The 12,170-nt window shown below is 39.9% G+C and overlaps 1 protein-coding gene across 1 annotated transcript in view; it reads right to left on the bottom strand.

Annotated features, from left to right (window-relative positions):
- Positions 1–12,170, bottom strand: part of MCC (MCC regulator of WNT signaling pathway) — a 183,603-nt gene that overhangs the window by 51,208 nt on the left and 120,225 nt on the right. Inside the window, 2 exon segments of the mRNA XM_058043810.1 lie at positions 2,071–2,207; positions 9,600–9,742. Coding sequence (XP_057899793.1) covers positions 2,071–2,207; positions 9,600–9,742 — 280 coding nt within the window.

The raw sequence follows: 12,170 nt of genomic DNA, 5'->3' as shown, positions 1-12,170 counted from the left end.
GTATCTATATGTATGTGTGCAATTTATTTTCACAGGAATATGGAAACAACATCCAAAAAAGACAGAGTCTATGGATAGAAGGAAAATATGGAAGAAATGCTGGAATCCCTAGACATAACGTTCTTACTTTGTCCATTGTTGTCTGTGAGCCTACCCTTCAGGGAAAGGCAGCACACAAGATTTTGCAGATGCTTGTGGTCGAAGGAATGATGAAAGTCACAGGGTCCACAAAAACTCACAAATACACACCTGGCATGGAAACTGGGTCAGGTTAGGCCCTGACCTATTATACAAGCACATGGCAGTGGTTTTTGGATGATGTGGGAAAGGGAAGAGAGAGAAAGAGCAGATGGTAAGAGAAGAAGAGAAGGAGCAAGAAGGAGAGAGGAGAGAGAAGGAGAGAGAAGGAGAGAGAAGGAGAGAGAAGGAGAGAGAAGGAGAGAGAAGGAGAGAGAAGGAGAGAGAAGGAGAGAGAAGGAGAGAGAAGGAGAGAGGAGAGAAGAAAAGAAAAGAAGGGAAAAGAAGAGAGAAGAAGAGAGAAGAAAAAAGAGAAGATCACCAGTCTTGGCTCTGGCATGATTCAGCCATTCAGAGTGCTGGGTTGCACATGTAAAGCAAGCACTCTGGACTTTGTGGACCTGCTTATAGGTAAGTTTTTCCCGCTCTGGAGGTAAGGTTCTCCCTTTCTATGCAAATTAGTTATCATGGGCAATCTGTTCTTTCAAACCTTTCTAGAAATGGCTGGGAGGGCTTCTGGGGTCTTAAGTGACCTGGATTCCCCTCTACAGCACATGCCCCCTTCTCAGCTACATCGCTGCGCTTGCTGTGTGCTTTGTTGTGTTCATGTCCTGGAGCTGAAGAAGGACATTTGTCTCTAAAGTGGCGCCTGTACCTCCACACGGCTCCCTTCTCCAGACACATCCTGTTCCTTCCCAGAGTGTATTATTACCAACAATCCTTGGCTGGCTCCAGAGCTATCTGTTTGTTGGTTTTTGAGACAGAAACATCATCCCCATTATATTCTAGGTATCTACATTATATGTCATTCTACTGCCATGTTTTTCATTGTTATAACAAAGTTATACAACTTGCTGTTTATATTCACAAAGCCTGGTTCAGCTTCACTTCATGAAGACAAAATAAACCCTGAAAAGTGATTAAGTTTCTTTTTTTTTTTCCTTGGTAAGAAGAAAATTAAGGCTGAAAAAACCCTCAGAATCTGTTCAAATAGGAACTCAATGGTAAGCACTAGCTTTTCAAAGTAAAACATTAACTTTTTTATAACTTTAAAAACCTCTATTAAATATTTTTAATTCCTAGATCAGACACTTCACAGTCACATTATTATTAATACTGTTGTATCAATGCTTGTAGAAATTGTAGATGTGAAAATACAAATATGCTGTTGCAGGTCTTGCACATGTAAACAATATAGTATAGGAAACAGGAACAGAATACTGAAGAGAATTCTGGAAATCTGTCATAGTGAGGATTACACCAGAATTCTGCTAGATAGTCTGCTTCTGGGGGAATGGAGGCTCAGGGGGGACCTTACTGCTCTCTGCAACTGAGAGGAGGGTGCAGTCAGGTGAGAGTCAGACTCTTTTCCCAGGTAACAAGTGACCAGACCAGAGCAAACAGCCTCAAGCTGCACCAGGGGAGGTTTAGATTGGATATCAGGAGAAACGTGTTCATGGACAGGGTTATGAAGCGTTGGAATAGACTGCCTAGGGGGTGTGTGGAGTCACCATGCCTGAAAGCGCTCAAAACTATGTGGGTATGGCACTTGAGGACAACAAATTTAATGGTGAACATGGTGGTGATGCTGGATTGATAGTTGGACTCGATGTCACAGATTTTTTCAAAATGCAATGATTCTAAAATTCTACAATCAAGGCACAAAGACTACTTTGCATCTAAGTTCACAGTCATGTAGAGGCTCAGCATCAATTGTGATTAACACATCCTACATTAATTCATTTCCTCATCAAATGCTTGGATTTGCATTTCAAAAGCTATGATACGTTTCTGCTGTGGGAAGTCACCACTTCAGCTAAGAACACAACTCACCCACATCTGCAGTGACCATGGTGGACTGGTTCTCTGGCACTGAGACAGAGTTCTGGTCCATGCTGCGTGAGTCTTCATTAACCTCCTGCTGGCTTTGGCTCAGCTCTGACCGCAGCTCTGAGTACTCATCCTCCTCCCTGGCAGAGAGAGCAAAAGGAAAAATTAAATTCTCTGAGGAAAAGTGCATCTGCATGACAGTCATTTCAGACCCACAAGCTGAGCCACAGGATCCAATTCACACAAGTGTTTTGCCCAGTCAGTAGAGATGACTTTAAACTCTTCACTGCAAAGCCACTGTGCCATGCTTGTAACACCCACTTGCAGCAGTTGGTGCCCGGTTTCCATTTCTTTATTCCTAACTTCATTATTTCTCCTGGCCACTGGAGAAAAAAGCAATGAGTGGAACTGAATGCTACCAAGGATGTGTGCAAGGACATAGACTGCTCTGAAATAACTCTCCAGCTGATAATTTACACAAATCACAAGTGGCCTTGATCCCAAAGTGGATTAGAAGTAGCTGGTTTTGGTCTCTTTCTCAGTCCAACGATGTCACCACCTCATGTGCAAAGTAATCATGCACATGCAGGTACCTGCATATGTGAATCAAAATGCTTTTGGAGACAGGTTGCTTTTTTATTTTCTCTTCCCAAAAGAGAGGGCAACAGATAAGTGAGCATTGCACTGAACTGCTACTGCAAAAAAAAGACTCAATTACCTAGTTTATTTGTCAAGCTGGTTCAACTAAAATAATTGAGGACACAAAATACTTTAGCTGAAGCTAATGAGCTTAAAAAATTAGGGCTTTTCTCTCCCATCTCCACACAAAGAGTTCAAAGCACTGGGAAAGAAGATAAGTAAATGAATAATAGCTTTGCTCGAGAACATTTGTAAACATTTTTTCTTTTGATCCATTTGCTGATTTGACTCAGATTTATTATTTTTTAAACTTTCATAGCAACTGTTTTCACATTAAAGTATCTGTTTTAAACATTGGAAAAACACCAGTTTATCCAGGTGCAGGGCCCCCTCTGATAGAAAAGAAACAGCCATCATTTTATTGCACACTAAATCACACGCAGAGATTAATTTTGCTGCAGATTCAGCAGAAAAGTGTGCGAATAGAACCGTCTGGCTTTGGAAACAATGAGAAACAGCAAAGACCTATCTGGGGATCTGCATCTGGGAGGGGTATCTATAATGTTAGGTCTGTTGTGTGTGCGCTACATGGTGATGAGTGTTTCTTGCAGGATTTAGCCTGGAGGTGTGTCTCGATTTGTCAGGCAAAACAACAGACAAGATGGCCAATACATGCAGGTATCAATAACAGAAGTAAAGTCTGCTCTCAGAGCTGCAGAGGTGAGAACTTATGTACCTCAATAAAACCCAAAAAAGGACTTCTAGCTTGCTTGCCAAGCAGGGTTTCCCAAGGTAGTGAGATGCAATTTCTACCATGTTCTTTCAGCCCTTACATTTGCTTCACGGCAAAGAAAGTGAGACTTCAGCAGAAGCACTTAGTGGCTACAATTACTAAACAAATTGCAGGTCAGCTGGTAAACACCGAGATTTACATCAAAGAATAGTCTTGGAAGTACCAGGAAACACGTGTTTAAGAGAGTGATAGAACCTAGTCATGAATAGCAGGAGTTAAAACAGTGTAATGAAGACACATAAGCGTCATTTAATGTTCCACGAACCAGTTTGTTATTAGCCACAAAAAAAGCCACTAGTAATTAGCTTTAGACAAAACAATTACCAAGCACTCAAACAGTTGTAATTTTTCCTCTGAAGGTAACTGATTTTGTTTCATTTTTCATGAAACAATTAGTCTTATGTTTTTAAAACCCGAATCACCTCTCAAATTGATAAAAAGTTCTGGCCTTAAATCAACTGCACACATAATAAAAATAATTTCTCACCACTCTTCTTTGGGATCTTGCACAGATTTTTTCTGTTTAAAATACAACAGCCTCATCTAGCTAGTAATAGCACTGGGTTTTTCAGTTTAAGTGCCCCTCAGGATCTTGGGACAGTGAAAAGTACATCATGCAGCAGGACTCTCACCCTTCTGATGACTCAAGCCAGAAGTCAGTTTCTAAATGAACTAATGCTTTTAAAAGCTGACCAGAAAGATCAGAAATCCATTTCTGATAATGTGGCAGCAAGGTCAATCACTGCTCCACCCCCAGAGAACAGACTGAAAACAGACTGAGGGCAATAAGGGGGAATTCAAGGGCAGTGATACATCACAAATATAAATTCTGCCATTAAAACTGATGCTGGCAGTAACACAAGACGGTGTTTGAGACTTTTCTTTTCTCCAAAACAGAGGAAAGGGTCCTCCAGTGGCACTGGAAATGCAAGGTGCTCGACAGCTGACAAGGACCAGCCATTGGACTCCAGCCACACCACTGGAGGCATTACAACTTCCTTATTGCTGCCATCAGCAACAGCTCGGTTGTAAAAAGCAGGCATTTGTTCTGTTATGGGCCCTGATGGTCCCACTTGCTGGAATGTCATGGTAAGCTGAAGGCAATTAAGACCAGATCAAGCCATTCTAAACACGGAGGATTAAAGAAAAAACTCTGTGGTTTTCAGCTACTTCTGCACCAATTGCTTTCTTCACTACTAGGTGCAACCAAGGACCAGAGTGCTGCACAGACACTCAGAAAAACTTGTTCCAACAGTGAGCAAAACTGCACATTTTTCAGCATCCTTTCACACCACAGAACACTGGCAAGGTGCATGTTTTCTACACAGAAGCAAAAAGTCTATAGTTTGTACTACAGATATCAGCAGGTTTTGAACAATCATTTTATTTAAAAAAACTAATTTTAAAACCCTCTAAGACCCTCCAATAGAAAATATTACAGGTGTATGAGCACGAAGATTGACTAGTCCCTCTAAACTAGTTCATTTAGTCCCTCTGAACTAGTTCATTGTGAACAAATTGTGACACGCTTGAGACAGCACAGAGATTAATCACTGAGGGCAGGTGGAGCTGGGCACTGTGCACTGAAGCCAACATTATTACACCCACATTGCCCTTTGAAATGGTTCCACCTAGCACATATTTAGAAGCCAGAATTAGACCTCCAGGTCACTGTGTAAATGTGACTGTAAGCGCTATGTGCTATTTCTTGTGAAGCTGTAGTCTCTTTGCTACTGTTATAGATGGATAATGAGATGACTGGCTCTCGCAATTAAGAAATTACTATTGTTTGAATATTAAGAAAAGCTTTAGTGATGTATAGTTATGTTATTGTAGTTTAGATGTCCTCTGTTCTCCCCATAATTAGTTCCCTTTTCTCCTCCTGTATTGTTACCATCAGACAGCCTGGGTTGTTTAGGATAGGTAAAAACAAGGCGTGCACACGCATCCCTTGCACGGGGCAGTTGGGAATGGAAAAGCTTGGTGATTAGCGGCTGCAGGATGGCAACACCTGATCTCCAATCAATTTACAAGAAAGCAGTCTCCACCGAGAAATGGCAAAGAAGAGCTGACTGACAGACTTTGGGAGGGGCCAGGGCTGGCTGATACAACCCCCCAGGATATAAAAGACGGAGCATCCATCTTGAAGATGAACTAGCCACATGGTATCCACGAGGGCAGTTCCCAGCACTGTGAATTTTTCCTTATGTAGTTCTTAGCTGTATTTTTTTTTCAAGGTTAAATAAGCCTTTTTAAATTTTCGAAGTTGTTTCTCACACTGCCCCTCTTTTCCATTAACTTCCAACACTTTCTAAATTATCTCAGAATAAAAACTGTAAGTCTGAACAAATTATTTTACACTAATAATAAGCTTCTTGACAACTATTTCAAATAATTCTTAGCAGGCACCAACATTGAGCAGAGTATATTTCTGTCTGGTATTGTTACACTTGCTCGCTATTTTTAGAGTTAGAGATGTACCCAAACAGCCACTGGTTTAGAACTAAAAGCAATTAGACATCTCTCTTTACCTTTTCTTGAACCTCAATTTGACATCTAAGAAAAACTGTCAGTCACACACTGAAGTTACAGCTGATTTTGACAGCCAAAGAAATTATTAAGGAAAAAAAAGTCAAGTTTGTATGAATCTGAGGCTATATGAAAAACTTCTGAAGTCAGAAATTTTCACCTTAAATGTAGACATTATTACATTTTAGTACTCTACTGTACAATTTCTAAATCCTTTTCATCTTTCAGAGTAACTGGGTGCATCCTTTATGTCCAAGTATTTACAATATGACCCTGGGAAGATCCATTTGACTGGTTTTCCCATCTTCTAGGCTGTACACTTTGAGACAAAATTGCATGCACCTTGTCAAAGGACAGAGATCTTTGGCAATGGAGGCTCGTCTACTTGCACCTGAGTATCTGAGTGCTGGAACACACTTTTTTCACCTTAATACCTCTTTTTGGAAGGCGGATTCCAAACCAGTTAGGCTGTCTGGAGCATCAGCAGTAGGGAGATGATACGATTGCAGATGAATGCTGGCTTGCTCCCCCCAAGCATAGTGAACTCATTTTCCTCAAGGAGTGCTGGAAGAATGCAGAGCAAGAGCTGCAGCTAAAAATTCATGAGGCCACACATTTGGACCCAAGAAATGGCTAGCAAACCTAGAAAAATCCTCTAAACTTCTAAAAATATTCCTGTAAGATTACTGCCACTGGTATCAGCATATCAGACACACCTGGGAAGCGACACATGCATTGACATGTGAGTTAAGCTTTCTCCCAGGAACGCTGTGGCTGCCCCATTCCTGAAAGCATTCCTAGCCAAGCTAGATAGAGCCCTGAGCCACCTGGTTTTGTGGAAGGTGTCCCTGCCCATAGCAGAGGTTGGAACTAGATGGTCTTACAAGTCCTTCCTACCCAAACCACTCCATGATTCTAGAGCTGGCATTACTAAACTGCATGAGCAAAAGCCATTACACTTCTAAACTCTGTCAGTGCAAAAGCAAGAAACCCCCAATACACACCAAAAAATAGAGACAAAAATTCTCAGAATGGAGAATATTAACTAGCTTATACAGCCTGCCAACACTCCTCCTCAAACTGTTGTAACACCTTATTCAGATCTAAACATGGTGTCTCCTTACTTTCTGTTCGACATTCTGAGGCACTGCTCACATTCAAATAAATATAATACAATTTAAAGAGTATAGTCAAATACCCTCCATGAAGCACTGGTTTCTTCTAATTATATCTAAAATATTTTTGTGTATAGGAACTATAAAGAATGTCACAGAGTAGAGGTACATGAAGCTACAGGTTAGTTTATTTTTACAATCTAAAACTGGTATGTGAAAAAGAGAGTCACTGTGTCAGCATTGGGGAAGCATTTATCTGTTATGTAATTAATGTAAATTCTGGTTCCAGAAAGACAGCCCAAATTTCGTCACAGCACAAGTAAAGCCTCTCCTCAATACTACCTGCAAGTTTCAAAGAGACAAATCAAAACCAAAATCCTCCTGTTTTAGAGGAAAGTGTAACTGCTGAGGCCCCAGCAGTGCTGTGTTCCCAGAACATCTCCACTCAGGACTGTTCTGCTGCAGCTCCCAGACTCAGCAGTCCCCAGAGCCAAGGGTGGAGTGCTGTTCCAGCAAGGACAGCAACTGCACCACCCTTGCTCTGTGGGATGCACGGACAGCTCCTCAAGACTGACACATGTGGATCTCAGAGTGGATTTACAGAAAGCCACACCAGGAGGTATCAGTTTTCCTTCTTTCAGCTGGCTTAACAAACCCTGTGGAATCCCTTCAGTTTCCATTTTCAGAAGGAATATTTCTCCTCTGTTCCCCAGGCACCAAATTATTGGCCTGCCAAAGAAAATAAGCTATTTCCATCATTAAAGGAAATAAAAAGAGCCACTAACTTAACAAACATTTTTTGTTCTTCCTAATAAAACCAAAACAAATAAAACCAGATGAGGCATTCCAGCTGTCTGAGCAAAACAAGCTCTCAGATGATTGAATTAAACTGGAGTGGCATGACAATGGTGTGGCACCTGTTGCAGTAGTATTGTTCTGATGCCTTTAAAGGCCAGAACTGCCCAAAAGGGACAGAAAATCTGCATTTTTCATGAAAGCAACATGTACATCCCATTGTTTCTTACACCTCATGTTCCTGTGCATGTCACAGCTGACTCATTTATGGACATGGTTAAACATTCAGAGGTATCCACCTGCTTCCAGTACTTCATAATTTTACACTACCTGGCATTTACTTTGCCACAGGGATTCCAAACACACCATTTTTATGAATTCTATGTAATATTCTTCTTAAATGTCATAGAGTTTTTCTGTCACTCAAGAAGAAAAAACATCAGTGCAGTTCTCATGCTTTCTCAGATTTTGCTTTTCAACTAGTCTTTTTAAAAGACAAATGGAAAGTTTGTCTGCAGAGGTATCAAGCATAAATGAAGAAGGGAATCATGGGGATTTTTTTCAGAGAACTACTACCAGCAGAAAATACCTGAAAAATCTCACAGTGACCCTTGCTAGTTATGATCATCTCATAGGCAACAGTACTTATGTTCTTAAATAACATGAACATGTGATTCTAACACTGCTTTAGTAGTGGTAAATATATATGTGATTGTATTTCCTCTTATTTATGGTACACTAAACATTTTTCTTTTCCCATTCTAATATATTAATGAAAGATTAGGTGAGTAATTCTAACAACATTGTCTTGTGCTAGCAGAAGTATTCACAACAAAGAAATGAAACAATTACCAAAAAGTAAGTGCAACTAATAGGTAAAGGAAAAATGAAAATCTGCTATATGGACAGAGCACCACATCAACATTACCCACAAATGCATCAAATCTAACTTAATGTTCTCTAGAAAATCCACAGATTCTGGCATATCATTGCATCTTCACTAGGTAAACTTTAGGAAGCTCCTTCTGCACTCTAGTCCAACTTTTCAACATTGAAAATAATATGTAAAAACATAAACTGTAAAAAGTGAGGAAAACTGTTTCCATGTAGTCAAATATAAAGTTTATTTTAACACAGTAACAACCTAGTGTAATACCCCAAGCTTTGCTGCTGCAGAACCAGGCAACAACATGACTTGTACCATTGTGTTTTGTCAAAAAAGCCAGCACAAGAAGAGGCAAAACCTACTGATATCTATTTGAACCGTATCTTTCCCACAAATTATTTTGCTTAGGTAATCTACAGGAGGCTGCAAAATAAAGTTAAAAGCAGAGGTTCAAGTCGAGCACCTTCATCTTCTTTTACATACTGTTGCTATCACTTATATGGTACACTGGCACATTACAAAAAGGAATATTTGGATGTCATGGTGCATGTTTTGCAATGCTTGTCAGGTTTTGGAAAGTGTGGCTTTGCCAGAAAGAAGGCAGCACTTCTTGGGTGCTTGGGATGATACCCTGCAGAACACACACCTTAATTATGGGCAGCTATTCTGTACCCGTCATGACAAGCCTGAAAGTCGTCATCATATTAGAGCATAACTCACACCACATCTTGCACCAGTCTTGCCCTGGCCCAGAATTCCCAGGAAGCTGCAGTACCTTATGGTTGCTCCCTGCAGCCGATCGATTTTCTTGTTGAGCTCAGCAATGATGCTGTGCAGCTCTGTGATCCGCTCCTCGTAGCGCAGCGTCGTTCGCTCCTGCACATCCTCGTGCTCTCTCATCAGGTGGGACTGCTCACACTGCAGCAGAGAAGCAAGGAAACGGAAAGGGTGTTATGGACAGCTGCAGGGAGATTGGGCACAGGGCAGGAGTGCACTGCACTACAGTTTTCCTACTCATCAAACCAACAGTGCCTTAGCAAGAGAAAAGGACAGATATATGCAGGTAGGCAGTTACAATATTTGAGGAACTGACAAACTGTGCAGTGTACTTACTTGTTTTTTTCCTAAAGAGAAGTTGCCATTTCTGCTTGGAAAAAACCCCACTATTTGCAACTCAAAATAGCCATAAATACATAATTTTTGAATCTTAGGATCTCCCCAATGTAGTCTGAAATAGAACAAATCTTACAACAGAAACCACATCATTATAAAGTAATCACACTTTGAGGTTATAACTTAGTCTCTAGTGTAAATACTTGCTTTCATTAATGTTTATAGGTAACAGCATATTTTTAATATGTTCGTAATCTCCAATAAAATGCTCATGATTTGAACAATTAAAGAGCTATATGACTGCTTGTTTTTCATCCATATCACGAAATCCTCCTTTTTCCTTCCCACAGCATTTTAAATGTAGTCTCCCTGGCTTACTCTTCAGGCCAGCACATGATCTATTTCAATTACAATAAACCATACAAACCACTGCAATGACAAGCCAGTACTGCATGCTGATTGAAGCTTTGCTTTCATTTCTAACATTTTGCTTCTGACCCCCTTCAGTCAAGCCTCCTAGCAATCACACAATGCCAAGTACCATGCTGTCAAAAAACCCAAAACTCACAAGCCACTTAACAGTATAAAACCCACACTCCTTAATTGAAGAGCGGCAATGCAAAATCTTAGCATTTCTAAGGGCTAAAGTTTATAGTAATATTGGAGGTCCTCCAAAACTGCTGAATCAAACAGGTTTTTTTTTTCAAATCAAGTAAACACTCTATACAAGCTAACTCCCTAAACCCTTTGGACTACAAAAAGTAATGAAGGAGTAGATGCGCCAGAATTTTCACAATTTGCTCCCATATTTTTGGCCACTTACATTCACAGCTTGATAACATCATCTACATAAAAAGAGTGCTTGAAAATTAAAATTTACAATAAGCTTCAGTAACATTTTTATTTTTAATTTTAAATAAATTTATTCCACAGTTTTTAACTTCCATGAGTATGCAAACTTAAAAGTAGCACAGACATCAGAGCACCCTTCCACAGACTACAACAAAATAGTTTCTACCTTCAGCTGTGGTAAAAATCGCTTTCACCTACACTAAGGAAAACAGATCATATCATGACACTTCAAAGTTTGGAGAGGAAAGGAACACATTTCAGAAGACTGATAATGTTCACTTGGCTTATGAAACTTCATGTTGGCAACTGATAGGCTGTACATGTACCTTATGACGACTCTTTACAGTAGGATCATTCTGCAGCTTATTTCTCACATTTCCACATCTTAACATTGTATCTTTCTGAAGAACTACCACGGCCATTGTATCTTTCTGAAGAACTACCACGGCTTTCAAAGTGCAGAAATAACACAGAGAAAGTGTTTCACAAAAGCTTTAAAGTAGATTTAGGGGCAATAAAGAGTTGCTTCTTCAGCCTTTCTAAACCTGATTTTCCTCTGACACACATATTTGTCCACAAATGCTACCTCACCATTATCAAGATAAATCTATTATGTGCACTTGTGTTTTTTTAGCTTTTAAACCAAAAGGATATTTCAGATAGAGTGTATAATAATTGTTTCCAGATAATAAATAAAACCCCAATCACAACAATTTTTGTCTTTTTAAGCTATGCCTGAAAAGCAGAATTTGTTTCTATTGACTGAAGATATATGGACTTTTGCTAATGGGTTTCAGCCACATTACAACTTGATTTCTCTTTTCTCCAGCCATTTTTTCAGTGACCATTTTTCAGGATAACATCATTCAGTGACAGATGTACTTTATGAACAACTAGCAGTCTGGCAATATACAATAATAGCTTCACATTTGACTTTTTAAAAGAGCTCTTGAATTATCTTAGGTAAAAGCAACTGGAAAAGGCTGAAAGGAAACCTCTGTAAAAGACAAGCCAAGATGCTGAGGACTGCTCTGTCTTTGAGGCAGGGAACAGAATTGCCTCTCCTAAGTTCTTGTCAGCCATCAAGAAAAAATGGCAAAAGTATCCAAGCAATGGAAACATGGTTCAGTAAAAATCCCAAAATGCACCAGTGGAAAATTGTTCTGTCTATTCAAAAGTGCTCTTTATTATGGAATTGTCATCTGAAAACTTAAAAAGGAAAAGACAAATGCATGTTTTTCTACCCACTGCTGACATTTTTTTCTGGGATACTACTGTGGCTGTTCACCACCATCCTTAGTTTCTTTATGCTTTGAGTCTCAAAACAGCAATCTGCCATCAGTCTCTATTTCCTTCCAAGGTGTACACATTCAGCTCCTAA

This window comes from Melospiza georgiana, chromosome Z (genome assembly GCF_028018845.1).
Source record: "Melospiza georgiana isolate bMelGeo1 chromosome Z, bMelGeo1.pri, whole genome shotgun sequence".
NCBI lineage: Eukaryota > Metazoa > Chordata > Aves > Passeriformes > Passerellidae > Melospiza > Melospiza georgiana.
This window is presented reverse-complemented; position numbering and strand designations above follow the sequence as displayed.